Source organism: Hyperolius riggenbachi, chromosome 3, assembly GCF_040937935.1.
Source record: "Hyperolius riggenbachi isolate aHypRig1 chromosome 3, aHypRig1.pri, whole genome shotgun sequence".
In the NCBI taxonomy this organism is placed as follows: Eukaryota; Metazoa; Chordata; class Amphibia; order Anura; family Hyperoliidae; genus Hyperolius; species Hyperolius riggenbachi.
In genome coordinates, this window is record NC_090648.1 from 123,842,625 (window position 1) to 123,865,675 (window position 23,051).

Consider the following 23,051-nt stretch of genomic DNA (forward strand, 5'->3'; position numbering starts at 1 on the left):
ATGGAGGAAAAACGTTTTAGCCATTTATTTAGGAAAAGGTTCTTTACAGTAAGAGTGATTAAGATGTGGAATGCATTGCCACAGGAAGTAATTATGACAAACTCTATACCTGCATTTAAAGGGGGCTTAGATGCTTTCCTTGCATTGAAAGACACCCATGGCTACAGTTACTAGGTAATGCCTAATGATGTTGATCCAGGGATTTTATCTGATTGCCATCTGGAGTCGGGAAGGAATTTTTTTCCCCTTTTGGGGCTAATTGGACCATGCCTTGTAAGGGTTTTTTGCCTTCCTCTGGATCAACAGGGATATGTGAGGGAGTGGGCTGGTGTTGTACTTTATTCTCTGGTTGAACTCGATGGACGTATGTCTTTTTTCAACCCAAATAACTATGTAACAATGTAACTAAACACAGATGGTCTCGTACATATGAAGTCCAAGTTTCAAGAAATGACTGGCCACTATGTGCGTGGGGAGTTTCATCTGCAGAGGTTCCAATATAATTTTTAAATGTTTCCAGGATTTATTTATATAGCCTGTCCAATTTGGGTAGTGGCCGGTCAATTTCCGAATTGGGGGAATACAAGGTGGGGGATGGTGTTAGGAAAATGCTTAAAGTTGAGTTGTTGCCACACATTTGGGGGAAGGATAGTTTTGGGGATGCGTCAAAGGATGAGAATAGCACAAGGTGCAAAAAAGGGAGGAAGGTAAGTGTTTTATAACCAAGAACCAATCGAACCAACAGATTGCAATCATATACTGTAGATATAGAAACAAAATTTGGGCCTGTGTTCTACTTTAACTCTGTGTCTGATGTTGTGAATAATGTATGGAATCTGTGTTACCGTAGCTGCTGCATTTAGGTTGTGGAGGCTGACAAGTCCTGAAATAAAGACAGAAGGGACAATATGTGGGCTGTTGTACAGGTATCAGAAAACAAATAACTAGAATGTATATAAGTGTTAGGAAGTCTATACTTACGGTTTCTTGTTACTCCCATGCATATTCTAAATGAAGGAAGAATGAAGTAACTATTTCATTATTTGGACAGGCAGGAAAATAAGACTAATTACATAACTAACATTCTCTAGGTAACATGAGGATAGCATCTAATCTGTGTGTGAATATTCGTTTTACTGTCGAGCTCTGTAAAAATGACTGATAATTAGAAGTGAAGGAATTCTCTAGTCATGAAACGGAACTAAAAGAAAATAACATCCTCTACATGACTGAATGTTTGAGGCTAGATTCACAGTGGTCAGTTCCATAACACAAATGATTGTGAACTGCAATGGAGCCTAGACATAGACTTTAATACAAAGCCCGCATGCAGCGAGTTAGAATAACGCCATCAGTTCAACACAGTACTGTGAAGAGGCGCATAGAATTGTATGGGCAGTGAGCTGACATGCAGAAATATTCTGCAACACGGCTGAGCACTGTGAGCTCACCCTTAGACCCCTTTCACACTGGCGGGTTGTGTTACCCTGTTTTGCCGCAGGCCAGTGATGCTCAAATCCGGATCCGGGAGACACCCAGATAGTTGCTATCCGGATATCTCCCAGTAAACCTGTGCAGGGTGGGCAGGGGTCAATCTTCCCTGTCTGACATCTTCTTCGTCCGTCCCTGGCGCCTCCCACGATGCGGTCCACGCAACGGTCACGTGACTACAAACACTTCCTCCTTCCGGGTTGAAGGAGGAAGTGTTTGTAGTCACGTGATGCGCGTGGAGCGCATCGTGGGAGGTGCCAGGGACAGACGAAGAAGACGTCAGACAGGTAAGATTGACCGCCCCTCCTCCCCCCGCCCAGGTTTACTGGGAGACATCCGGATAGCAACTATCCGGGTGTCACCCGGATCCGGATTTGAGCATCACTATTTCATACCTAGAGTGATGCAATGCGCCGGAAGTCTCCAATTTGATGTGCAGGCAACAGCACATTAGGGGCCAGCATGCGCGGTGAGGTGCTGCGACCGGAAGTAATGTAAGTCTATGGTGACGCATCTTTTTAACTGTTCGAATTGTGTCGCACATGCGCGGAAGCTTATTTTTTCTATACTCTTCCACGCAATTCTAATTTCGTCTACACTACAGGAAGTGAGCACTAGAGAACCTCACTTCCTGCGTGGCTTGCAGCCAGATGGGAGATTACTGCGCATTGCTGCAGTAATCTCCGAAGTCCATTTTTAACATTAACCTATAGCACCGGTTAGAAGTGTGAAAGTGGCCTTAGGCAAAGGCAAACACAGCTTCACATAATTGGTCTCTATTGCACCAAATCATTTTGGGGGAAAAACGAGACACTATCACTTAGTGTATCTTAAAGAGACACTGAAGCAAAAAAAAAAATATATGATATAATGAATTGGTTGTGTACTATGAATAATTACTAGAAGATTAGCAGCAAAGAAAATATTCTCATACTTTTATTTTCAGGTATATAGTGTTTTTTCTAACATTGCATCATTCTCTAATATGTGCAGATTACACAACACTCAGCATTCAAAATGAGTCTTTCAGAGCAGTCTGTGAACTAATAACCTCTCCTCTAGCAGAGGAAAAGTAAATAGTCCAGGAACAGTTGAGATAATAAAAGTCAGATAACAGCCCTCTCCACGACTAACTTAGTCGGAGAGCTTAAAGAGAATCTGTATTGTTAAAATCGCACAAAAGTAAACATACCAGTGCGTTAGGGGACATCTCCTATTACCCTCTGACACAATTTCGCCGCTCCTCGCCGCATTAAAAGTGGTTAAAAACAGTTTTAAAAAGTTTGTTTATAAACAAACAAAATGGCCACCAAAACAGGAAGTAGGTTGATGTACAGTATGTCCACACATAGAAAATACGTCCATACACAAGCAGGCTGTATACAGCATTCCTTTTGAATCTCAAGAGATCATTTGTGTGTTTCTTTCCCCCTGTTCTCATGCACTGAAGTTTCAGGCTGCTTGTTTCTTCCTGCAAACAGCTTTGCCCTTGTCTGTAATTCTTTAGTATGTGAAAGCCCAGCCAGCTCAGAGGACGATTTATCCAGCTTGTAAAAGATAAGAGAGAAGAGAGAAGCTGCTCTAATCCTAAATAACACACAGGCAGTGTGCACAGAGGGGCCTGGAAGGGTGAGTTTATAGCAGAACCACAACACTGAAGAACTTGGCAGCCTTCCAGACACAGGCTGACAAGTCTGACAAGAGAGAGATAAGTTGATTTATTACAGAGATGGTGATAGTAGAATGTGCTGCAGTAAGCCAGAACACATTAAGGTGCCCATACACTCGTCAGATTGGCAGCAGATAGATAAGAAATGCATCTGATGATCTATCTGATGCGTTTTTAGAACATTTTTTACCAGGATAGAATTCCAATAGATTTCAGTTTGAAATCTATTGAAATTCGATCTGATGGCATTTTTTTGCCATCAGATTTCCATTAAGGCCAATGCAAACTGATAAGCAATCTCATCAGATCGACCTAAATTTTCCACCCTGCAAGTTCGATGGAAATCCATCGAAATCGATCGAAATCGGCCGTCGATCGGTCGATTGGCCAACCGATTTGCAATCGATCGATCGATCGGGATCGATCGGTCGGCCAGAAAATCGGCTGAGTGTATGGGCTGCTTTAGAATAGCTTTTTGAACTTGTAGGATGATAAAAAACAGGATGCAATTTTTGTTACGGAGTCTCTTTAATGGCTTGTTTGCATAGAGATAACAACTGGAGTTTCTCAACTCTTCCTGTACTGGAAACAATTAGACTGATGTATCTGATCTTAATGTTTTATTTCTTAGCTGTACTACACATACAAATCATAATATCATAATTTTTTTTTCGCTTCAGTGTCTCTTTAACCAGTTCGCATTCAGTCGTTTTTCACTTTATGCATCCGAGCAATGTTCACCTCCCATTCATTAGCCTATAACTTTATTACTACTTATCACAATGAACTGATCTATATCTTGTTTTTTCCGCCACCAATTAGGCTTTCTTTGGGGGGTACATTTTACTAAGAGCCACTTTACTGTAAATGCATTTTAAAAGGAACAATAAGAAAAAAACGGCAAAAAATCATTATTTCTCACTTTTCGGCAATTATAGTTTTAAAATAAAACATGCCTCCATATTTAAAACTCACGTATTGTATATGCCCATTTGTCCCGGTTATTACACCGTTTAAATTATGTCCCTATCATAATGTATGGCGACAATATTTTATTTGGAAATAAAAGTGCATTTTTCCGTTTTGCATTAATCACTATTTGCAAGCTTATAATAAAAAAAAATTGAAATATTTCATCTTTACATAGATATTTAAAAAGTTAAGACCCTTAGGTAAATATTTGTTGTTTTTTTTTTTTTTTTTTTAAATTGTAATGTTTTTTTTTGTTTTTTTTCAATTAAACATTTTATGTGGGTATTTTTGGGAGGGTGGGATTTAAATTGTATTTTTTTTTGTAAATATGTGTATTTTTATTTTTATTTAACATTTAGCTGTAGTTTACTTTCTGGCCACAAGATGGCAGCCATGAGTTTGTTTACAGTGACGTCACTCTAAGCGTAACACGTACGCTTAGAGTGACGTAGGGGAAATAGGAAGTAGAAAAAGCTAGGCTTCTGAGAGAAGCTGTCGCTTTTTCTGCGGGGGAGAGGAATCAGTGATCGGGCACAGTTGCCCGATTCACTGATTCGCTGGCTAACAAACCGCGGGCCGGGAGCACGCGATCGGCCGCGGGAACGTGCAGAAGCGCACATGGCTTCCTGGACGTGAGTTTCACGTCCAGGAATGTCAAATAGTTAAGGCATGTACACACGCCGTATTTTTACACACGACGGATCCATCAGACCCTCCCGCGGGGCGGCCGCTCTGCCGACAGTAGCTTGTACAATCAAGATTGCATCATTAGTGGGCACCTTAATGCTAGGTACACATTATAAGATTTTCTGTCAGATCGATTATTTCCAACATGTCCGATCTGATTTCCGATCTGATTTCCGAGTACTTTCCATTTACTTCTATTGGAAAACGATCTGAAAACAGATTGGACATGTTGGAAATAATCAATCTGACAGAAAATCTGATGCTAAGTACACACTATGAGATTTTGTGGGCATGCACTTGGCGTCAACGATTTTCATCCAATTCGATTATAATAATGGAATTGGATGGTCGATCGGCCGCCAAGTCGCCTGATGTATGGCCACCTTAATGCTAGGTACACACTATGAGATTTTCAGACAGATTTACTGTCAAATCGATTATTTCCAACATGTCCGATCTGATTTCCGATTGTTTTCTGATCGATTTCCAACTATTTTCTGTTCACTTCCATCAGAAAACGATCTGAAAATGATCGGAAATCTATCAGAAATCAGATCAGACATGTTGGATATAATCAATCTGACAGTAAATCTGTCTGAAAATCTCATAGTGTGTACCTAGCATTAAGGTGGCCATACATCAGGCGACTTGGCGGCCGATCGACCATCCAATTCCATTATTATAATCGAATTGGATGAAAATCGTCGCCAAGTGCATGCCCGACTGACAAATCGACCAATTTCGGGACAGAATGACAGCATGCTGCAAGATGTCGGGACGAAAAGTTTCTTGGTGGGGTGCGCGGCGGTACGGCAGCGATTTCCAGAATGAGCGACGAGGCGATGAAACCCCCACCGCAAAGTATAAATGTGCCCCCATGTTTAGACGTTACCTGTCCTGTTGCAGCCTCCGCGCTGTGTCCTGTGACCTCCGGGCGGCTCTCCATACACGCTACTGGCGCCTAGCATTTGACGTCAGATGCTATGCGCCAGTAGCGTGTACGAATAGCCGCCCGGAGGTTACGGGACACAGCGCGGAGGCTGCAACAGGACAGGTAACGTATACATGCACACACGGGTGTGGGGGGCACATTTATACATTCTGGGGAAGCGGCGGTGTGGACGCAGCGGGCTCAGCTGATTCCCTTCAGATTTCATGCAGAAATCGGATGGGAATCGGCCTGTAATATATGGGCAGAATCGACAAGAGACAAATTTATCTCTAATCAAATTCAATTAGAGATAAATTTGTCTCTTTGTCGATTCTGCCCATAAGCATCAAGTTTAAGGCTACCTTTTATAGTGTGTACCTAGCATAAGGGAAGTCTGACAATGATGTGTTGTGCATACTGAAAAACAGGAACACAAAGGTTGAAAATCCCAATTGCGTATTATGAGTGCGTTGCATACAGTGCATAGTAGTATGCTTCACTGCAATTATAATTTGTATGTCATTCGGTAAACGCACAACATGCTGCGCTTCATTCCGATGGAATTCACTGCATCGCACCATTATATCATGCAGATGTAAATTTACCATTGCAATATAATTGCATTGCGTTTATATTTTTTATGTTGCAATGCAACAGATGCAGTGTGAAAGCTTACCTCTTTGTACCACTTTCAACACATGAAACTCACTTGTTGCTTAAAGAGACACTGAAGCGAAAAAAAAATTATGATATTATGATTTGTATGTGTAGCACAGCTAAGAAATAAAACATTAAGATCAGATACATCAGTGTAATTGTTTCCAGTACAGGAAGAGTTAACAAACTCCAGTTATCTCTATGCAAAAAAGCCATTAATCTCTACGACTTTCAAAGTCGTGGAGAGGGCTGTCTTCTGACTTTTATTATCTCAACTGTAAGTGAACAGTTTTCTTTTTATCTGCCAGAGGAGAGGTCATTAGTTCACAGACTGCTCTGAAATAATCATTTTGAATGCAGAGTGTTGTGTAATCTGCACATATTAGAGAATGATGCAATGTTAGAAAACACACTACACACCTGAAAATAAAAATGAGAATATTTTCTTTGCTGCTAATCTTCTAGTAATTATTTATAGTACACAACCAATTCATTATATCATATTTTTTTTTCCGCTTCAGTGTCTCTTTAAAGGACAACTGAAGTGAGGGGTATATGAAGGCTGTCATATTTATTTCCTTTCCAATACCAGTTGCCTGGCAGCCCTGCTGATCTATTTGGCTACAGTAGCGTCAGAATAACACCAGAAACAAGCATGCAACTAATTGTGTTGATCTGACAATAATGTCAGAAACACCTGATCTGCTGCATGCTTGTTCAGGGTCTGTGGCTAAAAGAATTAGAGGCAGAGGATCAGCAGGATGGCCAGGCAACTGGTATTGCTTAAAAGAAAATAAATATGGCAGCTTCCATATTCCTTATGTTACAGTTGTCCTTTAATATTGCTCAGGTGACAGGTGCGACTGCAAAAAGATAATTAATGTAATTCACTTTACCTGCCAGTGGTTTGGTGTAGTCACTAAACTGGAATAAGCAGAATAGCATACGTAAAGTCTTACCTCGTAGCGCAAAACATTACTCTCTACTCATCTTGTGTAAGACTTTTTGCACGTTATTTTGCTTACTGCAGTTTAGTGAAAACACCCCAGTGCTCATAGCGTTTAGTCGCAATGGACAATATAATTTTTCTATGGTGATTTCACACGGAGTGCAGTGCGGCTGCTTCTGACGGTGTATGCTGTGCATTTACCGGGCAACGTGCGTGTTTCCACACGTGCATAGTATGACTTTTTAGCACTGTTGCATTGCTATTGCAGCGTGTACAGTGCAAAAAGACCCTTAAGGTAACTATACATCTAGCAATTTTGCTTCGATCAACGTAAGATTAACTACAGTGCGGTTGATCCAATGTCGATCTACTTGTAGCCCACACACTACAACCAAAATCCTATACCTATACCATTCTCCTTTACACCTGAACAATGTTGTGCCTCTATGCTCTGAAACCAAAAATCGATTATTTTCCGATCAAAATCATGTAAACACTAGCAGCCAATTCCTCTACGATCAACCAATGTCTTCCATCCTGCTTGATATATGCTGTGGGTCGATTCAACACAACAGCCAGTTTTCAGCATACTGACTGGGACACACTTGATTCGATAAAATGATTTAAATCGAATGGTCGAATGTGCAGCAAATTTGCAAGATGTATGGCCACCTTTTGTGGCTGATCGGAATAAATACTGTTCACTGCCCAGAAGAAAAAGACTTTGTAATAATAACAATAGTAACATACTATTTCTCACCTGTAGTGAAAATTGAAGGTAACCTCTGCACAGAAAGTTCCGTGGGATTTTCCTTTGGAATGTTCTGACAAATGAGTAATGCTGTAAGCTGCCTCTGTAGTGATTGTACTCTGTGTGGAGTACTAAGCATACGGCAGGCATGCACTATAATGATGTTGTGCACTATTAATGAATCTGGGTACATATTTCCCTGCCTTATTGTATTTACACAATGGCTATTGTTCATTCTATTTGTGTTTTATTTGCATCTAATAACTGGGATGTGTATGACATGTGTATGGAAGCAGCAGCAGAGAACCATCAGGTATTACTCTAGCCAGCCGGGTCATGATTTGAATAGAGACAGGCAGGCTTTGCAGAGCACTTTGTGCATTGATACTAGCTGCAGAACAGCGACCCCCCCAGGTCTCCCTCACGTCGGCCTGGTGATAATTAACCAAGCTGTGAAAGCAGGAAGAAGCAGCAATAGGTAGGGGAGGGGAACTCCGTAGGTGGGCGTGGCAATCGGCGGTATCTCGCTTTAGTCAGAGCCCCGCCCTCCCGTAGGTGTCATAGACTCTGCCTCCAGAATAATGAGTAGAAGTAAATTTATCTAAGGGGCGTGGCGATGAAACCGGAAATCCCTTTGGCTGCTTAGTAGGTTGGTTGGGAGAGGGCTAAGTTTGGAGGGCAGGTGTGTGGGAATGGGAAAAGCATGTATGGAGGGAGATTTGGGTGTAACAGGGGGAAGGAGTATTAGAGATGTGCTGCAGGTAGGTGAAGGCATATTGGGAGTTGGTTTAGGAGTGCTGCTGCTGTTGTAAATATGTGGCATGGGTTCATCCAGTGACATCCTGTAGTGTGGGCAAACAGCAGGCATAATCAAGGAAGGGATGGGGATTTATACAGGGTGGGGAGGCTAGTCTGGGTCTTGGGGGAGAGGTGCAGCCTTTCCTGGTGCTATATTTTATATGTGGGAGGATATCACTAGCTTAGGTGATAACGTTGTATATAGGGCAGTGCTGTGCATCTGTGTTAAGCTGGCAGGAAATAGCTTTCTGAAGTTAGGTGCATGACTATTTATACTCTAGTGTGTTTACTAGCTTATATAACTGGTTTTGTTCTCTGTAGATTGCTGAGACTGGAACATAGCTGTGTGCCTGCAAGTTATCTCAAGGTGAGTATATGCCAAACCAGACAGGAGCTTGCAAGTCAGAATTAGAGGAGTGAACCAGAACTTTACACATGGCAGCTCACAATCCAGGAGAGGTTAACTGCTTGACTTCATCAAACTGTCAACTAATATTTTGCTTCTGGAATTCGATTAGCCCTGTGTGAAGTGCCAGTTAGCCTCCTATAATTCTGTTCATTGAAATAAAAAAAACTAAGTTGCTGATTAGAATTAAAAAAAAACAAAAAAAACATATTTTCTCTGTATTAAATGAAAATTGTGATTAATTTTGCCATCAGTTTAATCAAATCTTAAGCAAATCAAATGTAATTACATTTTTTAAAGCATATGGGGGATCAAATGTAAAAAATAGTTGTCCTTGTAAAATTTTGATTGTAAAATAATTGAAAGTGCAAAAGAAATATATATTTTGCAACAGAAAATAATTATTATTCAGTGGAAAGTCTAAAAAATATGTCTTATGGCCCATACTCACGGGCTACAAATGTCGCCGCAACACGCAGCACGCGCGTGTTGCAGCGACAGGTCGCCCGTGAGTATGCGGCGTTGCACGGGCGTGCATCCCGAACTGTCGCTCGTCGCTTATGTCGCTGGGCGATTGAACCGCTCAATCGCCTGGCGACAGTCGCCGCCGCAACTCCGCCGCTAGTCCGCGTGAGTACGCGGACTAGCGACAGCAACAAGATAAGAAATACATTGGGCTTCCGGCGGGGGGAGGAGCGACAGCTTCCGCCGCATCAGTTGCCAGGTCCCTCCGCCGTGTGTATGCGAAGGGACCTGACGACGAGCTGTCGCCGGCCTGTCGCGCACACGCTCACGTGTGCTGGCGACAGGCCAAAAAGTTGCCCGTGAGTATGAGCCGTCGTGAAGTGAAATTGGACAATGTAGTTGTTCCTTGTAATGAATGATAACTTTCATTAGCTAAACCGGATCTTTGCACAGGATTAATCAGATTCAGGTGGTTATTTTTTTTACCTGTTAGCCTGATTGACTAATAAACTAAAGGCTGCCATACACTGGTCGATTGCCACCAGATTGACCAGCAGATAGATCCCTCTGTGGTCGAATCTGATCAGAGGGATCTATTGGCTGCCTACACTGCAAACAGATTTTGAATTGATTTCACTATGAAACCGATTCACAATCTGGAGTTGCTGGTGCCGCTGCCCCCTGCATACATTACCTGATCAGGCCGGTGCGAGTCCCCCCGGTCTCCGATGTCCCTTCTCCGCTCTGGACTCCAGCTTCACTTTACTTCCTGTTGGGGGAAGTTTAAACAGTAGAGGGCGCTCTACTGTTTAAACTTCCTGTCGGGACAGGAAGAAGTGAAGCCAGCCGGAGCCCAGCGCGGAGGAGGGAGAGTGGGCACACGCGCCGGCGGAACAGGTAATGTATTGCCGCTAGCGTTGGTCGTCGGACATTCGACCGCCGCTATCGACGCACTCCCGACCCGCCGGCGATCGAGCGAAATCTTTCACACGGACAGATCGACGGGAATGATCGATTTCGGACGGAAATCGGTCAGCGGTTGCGCATCGATTTCACAGTAGATTCGATCAGTGATCGAATCTACTGTCTATCGGCGGGAAAACATATGGGCACCTTAAAAGGTTACTTTCTGTATCTGATTCTACTTCCTCCCAGGTAAATTTAGTTTCCTGTGAAGCAAGAAAAACAGTTTCAGGCCATCCAAACTAAGAGTTAGGCCTGAAGCCCACTACAAATCGCAAATCACTAGTGCAATCGCTAGCGTTTTTAATTAGCATTTTGTAAGCAATTTCATGGGTGTTTTCTGGTGCTTTTGGGAGCGATTTTAAAAAGTGTAAGCTTTTTGCCAACGATTGTGTAGCAATTAGCGATTTGATTTCTGGTTGGTCCTTTCAATGTATCATAATTGTATTTACAGTTTGCAATCACACTCAGATCGCTGTGTAGCAATTTATGAGTGATTTGCCAGCGCTTCAGTACTCTACATTGAAGTGCAAACGCTCCCAAAATGCTGCATGTCCTCTGATTGCGATTTTGCTAATCGCAATCGCTACTGTGGAATTTGTTACATTTATTTACATTGGCAGAGCGTTTAAGGAAAGCGCTAGCGATTTGAAGCGCTCCCTAAATGGTCAAATAACTCTAGTGGGTTCCCGCCCTGATGGAGCTTTCTTTTTTGCTCTGTACAGGTGCCCATGCATTTCTCGATTTGGGGCCTTGATATCCAGCAGATTCAGTCATAGTGATCGAATCTGCTGGAGAACAATGTTGCAGCATGGTGTCGGCTGTTGGAAAATCAAACACCACTGCCGACATGCGCCCGACAAAGCCCTTTTGAGGGAGATCTTACCAGCATGCCGAATCAATCAAAATAATCGATTCAGCAAGCTAGAAAGATCTCGCTTGAAAGGACCAGTCAGGTGTGTGACGACGATTTACCGACCACCAACTAACTCCTGGCTGGTCTGCCCTCCCCCGTGTAAAATGTGTACCTCCTGGGCCGTGTAGAGCAGAGTTCCCCAACCCTGTCCTCAAGGCCCGTCAACAGTACATGTTTTGCAGGAAACCACAAACTTGCACAGGTGGGGTAATTAGTGTTTCAGCAGAGCTGATTAACTACCTGTGTGGATATCCACAAAACATGCACTGTTGGTGGGCCTTGAGGACAGGGTTGGGGAACACTGGTGTAGAGTATTACATGCTCACTTGTCCGTTTGTTCACTGCCTCCTGATGTGGGACACGCACGTTTTGTCATTTTCCCATTGCCGCCGGGGAGTGACTGTACCCTATGACTACAACACATCTATGTGGCTTCAGTACATGTGAAGGGGTACAGGAGTCCCCGGCGGCAATGGAGAGAAACGCGGGACACAGGAGACGGCGGGCAGGAGAGCAGTACATATGGTGGGGTCACTGGGTACAGGTGCCCCAGGCAGCAATAGAGAAAGAGGCGGGACACGAGGTGCCACACAGAAGAGCAGTAAATATGGCAGGCTTACTGGGTACAGTCTCCCCAGGCAGCAATGGAGAAAGAGACCAGATACAGGAGCCCCCCAGGCATCAATGGAGAAAGAGGTGGGATACAGGTAGCAGCACATGGTGGGGTCACTAGGTACAGGCCCCCCAGGCAGCAATGGAGAAAAGAGGTGGGGCACAGGATGCAGCACATGGCGGAGTTGCTAGGTACAGGTGCCCCAGGCAGAAATGGAGTGAAGGGGTGGGGCACAGGAGGCAGCACATGGCGGAGTCGCTAGGTACAGGTGCCCCAGGCAGCAATGGAGTGAAGGGGGGGGGGGGCACAGGAGGCAGCACATGGCGGGGTCACTAGGTACAGGCCCCCCAGGCAGCAATGGAGAAAAGAGGTGGGGCACAGGAGGCAGCACATGGCGGAGTCGCTAGGTACAGGTGCCCCAGGCAGCAATGGAGTAAAGAGGTGGGGCACAGGAGGCAGCACGTGGCAGGGTCACTAGGTACAGGTGCCCCAGGCAGCAATGGAGTAAAGAGGTGGGGCACAGGAGGCAGCACGTGGCAGGGTCACTAGGTACAGGTCCCCCAGGCAGCAATGGACAAAAGAGGTGTGGCACAGGGGGCAGCACATGGCGGAGTCACTAGGTACAGGCCCCCCAGGCAGCGGGCAGGAAAGCAGTAAATATGTCGGGGTCACTGGGCACAGGCACCCTCCAAGGCAGAAATGGAGAAAGATGCCGGACACAGGTGAGCCAGCAACACTCTACACAGCTTGGGTGGGGTCTGTCTCAGAGGCAGCTCCACAGATTTCCATTTTCCAATAGATTTAATGCTGAAATCTATTGGTAACCTGTGTGCAGATGTGTAGCGGCGATCGATCTCCCTAATCAGATTTGATCAGAGCGGCATTTATCTGATTGGTTCTGCTGCACCATCTGCCAGTGCTTGGGCACCTCTATTTACACTATTGATATCTGTCAATGTTTGAGACCGATCATCCTATGATTTTGTGTATGGTGAGCATAATACTTGAAATGATTACGTAGATATCATTTGTTCATCTGTGTAGGGGAATCCCTAGAACACAAAATGTGATCGGATGATGCTATCTGTAAACAGTTCAAGCAAGGCCAGCACTTAGTAGAGAATCCGATACTTAAATGCAGAAACAAACATTTTAAATTGGTTACCATGCCATGTGGCATCAGAATCAGCCGCATTAGCATATATGATTCTGATGTTGCTCACACCAGTGCTTGTACAGTGCCTAGCACACAAATAACTAGGCTGTGTTCCTTTTTTCTGTCTCTGCCTGAAAGAGTTAATCAGGTATGTAAGTGGCTGACTTAGTTCTGACTCAGGCAGGAAGTGACTCCAGTGTGACCCTCACTGATAAGAAATTCCAACTATAAAACACTTTCCTAGCAGAAAATGTCTTCTAAGAGCAGGAAAGAGATAAAAAGGTTTAATAGTTCATAGATTTTATCTCTGGCATACTTCAATGAATGTGTCATTGAGCAAAAACAATAAAACAGTTATAACTTATAAAAGTATTTGAAAAAAAAAAGTAGATTTAAACATAAAACTGTGGAATATCTTAGTCATTTTTTTGTAGAAGGAAGATAGATACAATTGTTTATTTCATTCGTTTATTTTTGCCTCGGGTGTCCTTTAATGCTGTAGCAGTGTGCCTGTGGTGGTTTTTACCACAACATCTTGTTTAGGATGCCGAAAATGTTTAACTTCCTTGGCTGTTAATGAATATTCAGCAGGTTTACGATTGGGTATCTTTTTGATCACAGGTTTGATGCAGGGCGATGGGGAACAATAGTGGTGGTTTGTCTGTCATTTGGTGATCTGACACAGCAGACCATGAAACTGCATTAGGAAACACCTAGGCCAATGCTTTATTTTTGCCCGAGACAATGAGTGATCAGCCTGGGCAATAGAAATACAGTATAATCTCACTATAGTAAACTCTGATGTAGTAAACCTTCGGGTATAGTAAGCTAAATGTCCAGGTCCCGGCCAAGCACCATTATAAGTATATGGGGAGTAGCCTGGTATAGTAAACCTGTATAATCTGTTATAGTGAACCTGTTTTTTTGGATCCTGCGGTATGCTGTATCCGGCTATAGTGGAAAGTGGGCTGGCGCATGTCTCATACGTCACTTGGAGACCCATGACGATGGGTGGACTGGCAGCCACTTGTAGCCTGCTTCCTGTCTGCATGCTTCTCTGACCCTGTGTGGAATCACTCCAAAAGCACCAGCCCGTGTAACCTATGCTTCCTGTGTAAGCTGCTGCCCGATTACGGAGGAAATGTTTTCTTCATCTGTGGCTTGCTTGTGTATGCTACTATACAGCCATTATGCTGTTACTATGAACTGAATTTTGTATATAGTTATTGCTATATTTATGCACCTTATCACTGTTTATTTGCACTCTTGCACTTAGCACTTTCCCTTGATAAAGCTTCCTTTATGGAAGTGAAACATGTCGGGTTGTTGGTGGGGGTAGTGTTTTAGATATTAGCCTTATCTGCAGGTCTGATGCGTGGGTGAGGTTAATACCTCACCTTCTGACTCCTATACTTATTTTAGTACCCACAGACTTTGCATCAACTCAGTTCTGCTTGTAAAATAGCAGCCTTTTTGTAGGCTTCTAGTTATTTTTAATTTTATTTCTTGATAAGTTATATTTTATGTCCTGTAAACAGGATAATATCTAGTGTGTAGACTTTGAGTCAGGTATTTAATAGTTGTGTATGGCTACCAATGGTATAGCAATAGGGGATGCAGAAGTTGCGACTGCACTGGGGTTGGGGCGCTCACACGATCCCGGACGGGTGACATCAGTCCAGCTGCTCACGTACGTGTCCAGCCAGGCAATGGTTTCATTGCTTGAAATGGCATAATGGCAGCCTCCATATTCCTGTAATTGTAAGGCCTGTTTACACTGAAACTTAGATTGCCCAAAACAATAATTCGTAATAATTTTGGGAAGCTAAACAGTGTGTACAGGTGGCTGCCTATTGCCAATCGATAGACTAACCCAGGCCTTCTCAACTTTTCTACCCTGGATTTATGTCCTAGTAGGATTGGTCATTAAAAGTGGGTGAGGTTTAAAGGGATACTGTAGGGGGGTCGGGGGAAAATGAGTTGAACTTACCCGGGGCTTCTAACGGTCCCCCACAGACATCCTGTGGTCACGCAGACACTCACCGATGCTCCGGCCCCGCCTCCAGTTTACTTCTGGAATTTCTGACTTTAAAGTCAGAAAACCACTGCGCCTGCGTTGCCGTGTCCTCGCTCCCGCTGATGTCGTCAGGAGCGTACTGCGCAGTCCCAGACCATACTGGGCCTTCACAATACACTCCTGGTGACATCAGTGGGAGCGAGGACATGGCAACGCAGGCGCAGTGGTTTTCTGACTTTAAAGTCAGAAATTCCAGAAGTGAACGGGAGGCGGGGCCTGAGCATTGGGGAGTGGCTGCGCGGGCACAGGATGTCTGTGGGGGACCGTTAGAAGCCCCGGGTAAGTTCAACTCCTTTTCCCCCGACCCCCCTACAGTATCCCTTTAAACCTCACCCACTTTTAATGACCAATCCTACTAGGACATAAATCCAGGGTAGAAAAGTTGAGAAGGCCTGGGTTAGTCTATCGATTGGCAATAGGCAGCCACCTGTACACACTGTTTAGCTTCCCAAAATTATTACGAATTATTGTTTTGGGCAATCTAAGTTTATTGTAATAATGCCCATTTTTCCATTAACCTCCAGGACAGGTCCACCACGAGAACGACAGGCTCCTCCCAGGAACAGGAAACGTCCAGATAGAGTACTCTATAAATCTTTGTCCAACCCCTTGATCCTCAGTTGACGTTTCCTGTTCCAGGGAACAAGGAGTGCTCTTGTCGCTCGCCGGTCCTTCAGACCAGGTGTGTTTGGGACCCGGTTGGCGGCGGATGGTGGACCTGCCTAGAGAGGTATTGGGGTCTGGTGGGGAGAAAGCGATGGTTACCTTCTCCCATGGCTGTCCTGGCTGCCCGAGTTGCGGTGGATCCGGAGGACACGCGCGGCGTCCATGATTCCCCTGGAGCGGAGGCTAATGGCGCGCAGGAAGTGACGTGGATAGTCATGCGGGCCTCCAGAGGGTAGGCAGCTGATTGCCCTCAATGGCGGCGTACGCGTGACGTACTTCCGCCCTTACGCAGCGTCAATTCCGGGCGCGTGGGGAAGAGACGCCGGAAGCCTGCATGGTTCGGCAGTTCGTGTGCTGAACGGAGCGGGATGGACGCTAAGCAGGAGCCAGGAAAGGTAAGCGTGGCGGAGGCTTGGTGACCTATATGGTATGAGCTGTACGCCCTATGCCGCGTCTGTACTGAGGTCTGTTATTAATTTTGAGACTATGCAGTATAACATAACAGCCTGCTTAGCGTCTGATCTGAGGTCTGTATAACTATGCATAGAATAGAATGCTGGTGCAGATTATTCAGGGAGATATAAGGAGATGTGTATATATATATGGTTGGATATTAATGCCTCATAGATATATATGGGTATATATGTGTAAATCATTAGTGTATGGGCAGCATAACCGTTATATGATTGGCCTTTATGATATACTCCCTGGACGACTATATGCAAAGAAAATATATATTATAGATATCAGATGGATTATATGTATGTGATATGTCTATACATGTTCCTTCCTTCCTGGTCTCAGGGTTGCTATCACTCTTGATATTTGTGCACCAGGGTGTTTTCCCTTTTGTTTGAGAAAGAGGGATGACATTAATTTTGTTGTTTGATTATGTTATAGGGCCCGGAGTCTACTAAGCCGACAAAGCCAAGAAGGCGGTGCCCGCTCTGTGGTGCAAAGATGGCCCATAATTATAATGTGCAGTTTTTCCAACCTTGTTTAGTAAAGCTAATACAGGGACAATCAGGGGGTTTAAAGGAAGAATTAATGTCAGCTATTAAAAGGGAAATGGCTGACACAATTAAATCATTAAAGAAAGTATTTGCCTCTGCTATCCCCCCAGCAGCAAAGGCAGTAATTCCAGGTACGAGTACGACCATGCCGGCCGTGGAGATACCAAATGCTGAGTCTCAGCCTATTAAACATAAAAGTGAAAAGAGAAATATTGTATCTTCCTCTGAGGAAGAAGATATGGAGGGTGAAGAGGAAGATAATGATGAATCAGACTCTTCTACTAAAAATATGGACAGCCAGACTAAGATTAAGAAGATATCCAGGTTTAGATTCCGGCTGATGAGACTTAGCAGCTTATCTTGGCTATTAATAAAACTTCAGATACTGAATCCAAGAAGTCGGAAGAGGTATCTATGCATGATAGGTTATATCAGGGAAGGAAGCCAAAAGAATCTTTGACTTTCCCTATACACAGATCTACAAAGAATACCATATTAAGTCAGTGGAAATACCCGGACAGAAAGTTGTTTATGTCAAAGGGATTTATGAAAGGGTTTCAGTTTACAGAGGAAGATGTTAAGACTTGGGATTGATGTCCTAAACTTGATACAGCATTCTCACAGGTTAATAAAGACAACGAATTAGCTTTTGAGGATCTGTGGTATGTGAAAGATCCACAAGATAAGAAAGTAGAATCTGCCCTTAGAGGCCTGAACAGCAGCAGGTGCAAATTTTAGACCAGCAGCAGCTACAACATGTGTAGCAAGAGTTCTATCCCTATAAGTTAAAAAAGTAGAAGAAAAAGTGGATAAGGGAGCTTCTAAGGAAAAAGATTCTAGAATCATTAGAAGTAGTTTCCAAAGCCACAGACTATATAACTGACGCAGCAGCCGAGAACATCAGAGTAAACGCAAATTGGCAAGGGGGTACAAGGTCAAGGAAGCTGATGGACCTGGCCATGGACATATTAACAATAGCAGAGAAAAACTTCCTTTCATTGTCAGCAATACATCTGAAGAGGTCATTGAACACGATGGCAGACTTTCTGAGCAGACACAGAATGTCAAAAACACAAATGGAGATATCAAAGAGGATGTTCAGAAAATTTACCAAGCAGTGGGGTCGGCCGCGTTTAGACATGTTTGCAAACAAGGAAGACACAGAGTGCAGGAGGTTTTACTCCTTGAATCCAAACGAGGTATGGTAAATAGGAAAGTTCCTAGTTGGGATTATCCTTAGTTTTGAAGGTATTGAAAAGAGAGCCCTTTGAACGCGTACATGTGAATTTGGCGCTGGTAGACTTGGGCGCAGGATCCAGCTGTTATATGGCTGGTCCTGCTTCTGCACAGGTCCGGGGCGTTTTAATTACTATTCCCCCTCCAGGCCGCCATGGATAGTGGGGGAATGAAATAATTCGGCTTCCAGCGATTGCTGGAGGCCGAATTATTGTGTTTTTTAAGCAACTTCGGCTCCGTCTTCTGACGGAGCCGACCTTCCTCACTGAGCGCCGCTATAGACTGATTCCCATTACAGTCTATGGCGGCGCTGGCTGCGCCCAAAGTTAGCAGCGCTGAAAAGCACTGCTCCGCTTTGAACCCATATCAGAAATTCCCTTCAGACTCCTAACAAGGAAGATTGTATTTCTCATAACTATTACCTCGGCTAGACGGGTGAGTGAGTTAGAGGCCCTATGTTGCGACGAACCTTTTTGTATAAAGGATGAAGTAATACTGAAGACCTGTGATGATTTTCTGCCTAAAGTAGCTACAAATTTTCATAGAGCTCAAGACATTGTATTACCGTCATTTGAAGAAGAGCCGGGGTTAGATGTCAGAAGAGGTCTTATATGCTATTTAGAGAGGGGTAGCGGAGTTTAGGAGTTCTAGAGCCTTGCTAGTAAACACTTCAGGTGCTACAAGATGCGGAAAGATGTCAAAAGTATCTATAGCTAAATGGGTAAAACTATGCATAGAGGAAGCCTATAGGATTACAGGAAATACTGTGTTAGATACAGTTAGAGCCCATTCAACCAGAGCAGCAGCCACTTCATGGGCTTACAGAGCGGGTGCTACGCCAGAAGAAATCTGCAGAGCGGCTACATGTTTAAGTCTAAGCACCTTCTCTAGACACTACAGAATCAACCTGATGTCTGCAAGGCAGCAATCATTTAGAAGGAAAATCCTGCAGGCAGTCAGCCCACCCAAAATTGGTAAGATTCTTGCTCATCTTCTCGTGGTGGACCTGTCCTGGAGGTTAATGGAAAAACCAATGTTAGTTACCTGGTAACATCCTTTTTAGTAACCTCCAGGACAGGTCCGTAACCCACCCAAGTAAAGGATTTATATGTGTATATAAGTACAGGAAAAGTATATGTATATGCAGTATGAATATTAAAACCCCTTTGTTTTTAGGAACAGTACTTGGAATTGACTGAGGATCAAGGGGTTGGACAAAGATTTATAGAGTACTCTATCTGGACGTTTCCTGTTCCTGGGAGGAGCCTGTCGTTCTCGTGGTGGACCTGTCCTGGAGGTTACTAAAAAGGATGTTACCAGGTAACTAACATTGGTTTCATGCCTCTCCTTTACAGGGCGCCCATTTCATGCCCTCCATTATTGCAATCCCAGTATAGTAGTCCGGGGTTGGGGTTTTCATCCACTGTACACATCCCCATGCCTTGTTTTATTCATTGCCAATGTGATATGTCATAATTCACATGGCCATTGCACTAGTGAAGAACAAATGGGAAGCTCGAACTTGGGATGGGCAGAAAATGAGTGAAGAGGACATTAAGAAGGGAGATCATTTTGAAACTTTCTCAACCTGCCAACTGAGGCAGCTCACCTCGTAGAGGAAAAATGCCAGGGAACCCCTGCATAGTACTCAAGGCACCCTGGGGTTCCAGGGAACACTGGTTGTGAAAGACTGGACTAACCGTATCCAATCTGTTTCCTGCCACGTGTCTTGGCAGCTTACTCATCTCTACCTCTTCCAAATAGCCGTGCAGTGTCTTCCTACAGAAGACTGCCTAAAAAGATCAGGAATGATCATTTCAGATGACCATTACTGCAAGTGTACAAACCTTATGGCAGTGAACATGCTGGTTAACACAGTTTACCACACTAAGTGGCCGCGGTTCCTGCGTGTGATGTCTTGTTAGATATGCATGTTTTGATCTTTGTGGGGCACACGAAAGAAAGCTATTGCCCCCTCCCGGGTGTAGTTGTGGCACTTGTGGTCAGCGAATGTGCTTGGGGCACGGATTGTGCTTAAAACATGAAGCTTTTAATTTTAGTTTTTAATTTTGCTTCAGGTGTACTTTAATCCAGCTGCCAGTTAATCATTTGCTTCCAAATCTGATTAGCCCTGTGCAGTGTTCCAGTTCAGCACTCGCTTATTCTGATAAATGTAGGTTGAAAGTAAAGGGAATCTTAACAGAGAGGGATATGGAGGTTTCCTTTTAAACAATACCAGTTGCCTGGCAGTCCTGCTGGTGTTTGGCTGCAGTAGTGGCTGAATCACACACCTGAAACAAGCAGGCAGCCAATTCAGTCGGACCTAAGAGCACCTGATCTGCATTCTTGTTGAGCGGCTGTAGCTAAACTTATTAGACACAGGATCAGCAGGAGAGTCAGGCAACTGGTTTTTTAAAAGGAAAAAACAACCTATCTGCAGTTTAGGTTCCCTTTCAGATAACCTCTGCTTACTAGTTCTCTAGATATTCTGCAAGCATTAATAATATGAAGCTTGCAATTGTTTGAATTGGAAGCTAAAGCTTGCAAATGGGAACCTCTCCAATTTAATGTGAAAAATCAAATCTATACTTTTTACCTTTAGGATAAGGCATTTTTGCTTTGTATAAGTTGTGGCTAAAACTCACTGGGCTTTCTTTGTTTTTAGGCCAGGTTCACACAGATGTATGAGCTCTCATTTTCTTGGCAGTTCCTCCGTTGTGAAACCATCAGGTTGCCCCAGGAAAACAGGCACAGTAACCTGAAGAACAAAGTGTCAGTGTTCGAATTGGCCTTATAGGACAACTGAAGTGAGAGGAATGTGGAGGCTGCCATATTTCCTGTTAAACAATACCAGTCGCCTGGCAGCCCTGATGATCTATTAAAGAGACTCTGAAGCGAGAATAAATCTCGCTTCAGAGCTCATAGTTAACAGGGGCACGTGTGCCCCTGCTAAACCGCCGCTAAACGGGGGTCCCTTCACCCCCAAACCCCCCACTGCGACACTTGGTCGCAGACTTGGTTGTTCCTGGAGGCAGGGCTGCAGCCCTGCCTCCAGTCGCGTCTGTCAGCGGCGCATCGCCACCTCTCCCCCGCCCCTATCAGTGAAGGAAGACTGAGAGGGGCGGGGGAGAGGCGGAGATGCGTGCTGACAGACGCGCGTGGGGCAGGGCTGCGGTGGTTAGCCCTGCCCCAACAGGAAGCGCTCCCCCGCATTACGGAGGGGATTTGGGGGATCAGGGACCCCCTTTAAGCCGCGGGATAGCGGCGGTTTAGCAGGTGCACACATGCCCCTGCTATTTATGAGGTCTGAAGCTAGATTTATTCTCGCTTCAGACTCTCTTTAAGTTGCAGCAGTGTCTGAATCTCACCAGAAACGAGCATGCAGCTAATCTCGTCAGATCTGACAATGTCGCCCCTGATCTGTATATGCTTGCTTATGGTCTATTACAAGCAGAGGATCAGCAGGACAGCTGGGCAAAGTGCATTGATTAAAAGGAAATAAATATGGCAGCCTCCATACCCCTCTCGCTTCAGTTGCCCTTTAACAAATTTGGAACACACAGGAACATTCCTTAACTCTACACTTCAGCTCCAGGGGGAGTTCATGGCTTGCACTTTACGACACGTTTCGCATGACTCTAATGCTTCCTCCTTTCAAACCTGGAAGGAGGAAGTATTGGAGTCACATGAAACGCACCATGAAGCCCAGGTAGGGAACTCTCACTGTGAATCAGGCAAAAATGGTGCTGGAAATTTGAGTGCAGCTGGTGCCACCATAGGCTGTAATGTGAATTACAGGTACAGCTGCGCTTAGTCAGTTATTTGGGCTCTGTCAAGACTGAGCCCAAATTACGATGATAGTGTAATTCAGCCGTCAGCAATGGCTGGAAGCTGAATTGTGTGTTAACCCAGTGTCTGTGGCGGCCTAGAGGTGCACTAGTTATAAACGCTTCCGGCACAATTGCAGGAGCATGGTGAGCAGTTTTTTGGCTTTACCCTGCGCCCAAATTTTCCGTCACCTTAATTGTGTGTATGCCTCTTCCTGACACTGTCCTCTTGTTCGGTGCTGAAGTGTATTCAGGAGTATTCCTATGTTCCAAATTTCGTTATGCCCAATTTGATCACCAACTAGAAAATCACGACCAGGAGCATCTTGGGAGCAATGAATGTCTCCTAAATGCAATAGTTTGGCTGGACAGTCCATGAATATGCAGTTAAAGCTGCTAGTCATACATGCATTAATAACAGCCTTATTCAGCAATCAATCGAACACTCCTAGAATGAAAATTGATCAGTGCTCCTCATCTACCTTCCGCACACTCCATGATTGTCCACAATGCCCATCACTATATAAAATATTAGGTCTGCACAAATGTCCTCCCCATCCCATAATCTGCTTCAGCAGGGACTGGAATTTAGAGGGCTGAATTGAAACTATGCAGAGGGCTAATACGATTAGCTGCCATTAATGAACTGACACATGGTTCATTGCCAGTTCCCAGATCTGATTAGCCCCTGCAAGTTCTAATTCAGCCCTTCAAGTAACCATGCTTGTTGGACTAGAATTTACATTTTTGTCACTATTGGTAAATCGTTTCCATTTCCATGCGGAGTAATGGCAGTCTGGGATTTCAC

General features: G+C 44.3%; 2 protein-coding genes across 6 annotated transcripts in view; one reads left to right on the forward strand and one right to left on the reverse strand.

The window, feature by feature from the left end:
• SH2D6 (SH2 domain containing 6) overlaps positions 1 to 8,607 on the reverse strand; it is a 56,254-nt gene extending 47,647 nt beyond the window's left edge. The window contains exons 1-3 of the mRNA XM_068272388.1: positions 8,117 to 8,607; positions 982 to 1,007; positions 846 to 883 (exon numbers count right to left, since the gene is read on the reverse strand). Of these exons, the coding sequence (XP_068128489.1) occupies positions 846 to 883; positions 982 to 1,007; positions 8,117 to 8,257 (205 nt within the window). The 5' untranslated portion in view covers positions 8,258 to 8,607. The remainder of the gene's footprint in view (positions 1 to 845; positions 884 to 981; positions 1,008 to 8,116) is intronic.
• A 110-nt stretch (positions 8,608 to 8,717) lies between these two features.
• Positions 8,718 to 23,051, forward strand: part of POLM (DNA polymerase mu) — a 53,184-nt gene continuing 38,850 nt past the window's right edge. Inside the window, exons 1-3 of one of the 5 annotated variants that reach the window (XM_068272393.1) lie at positions 8,799 to 8,868; positions 9,227 to 9,272; positions 21,082 to 21,188. The gene's annotated coding sequence lies outside the window, so the exon portion shown is untranslated. The other 4 variants (XM_068272389.1, XM_068272392.1, XM_068272391.1 and 1 more) reach the window with 4 other exon arrangements.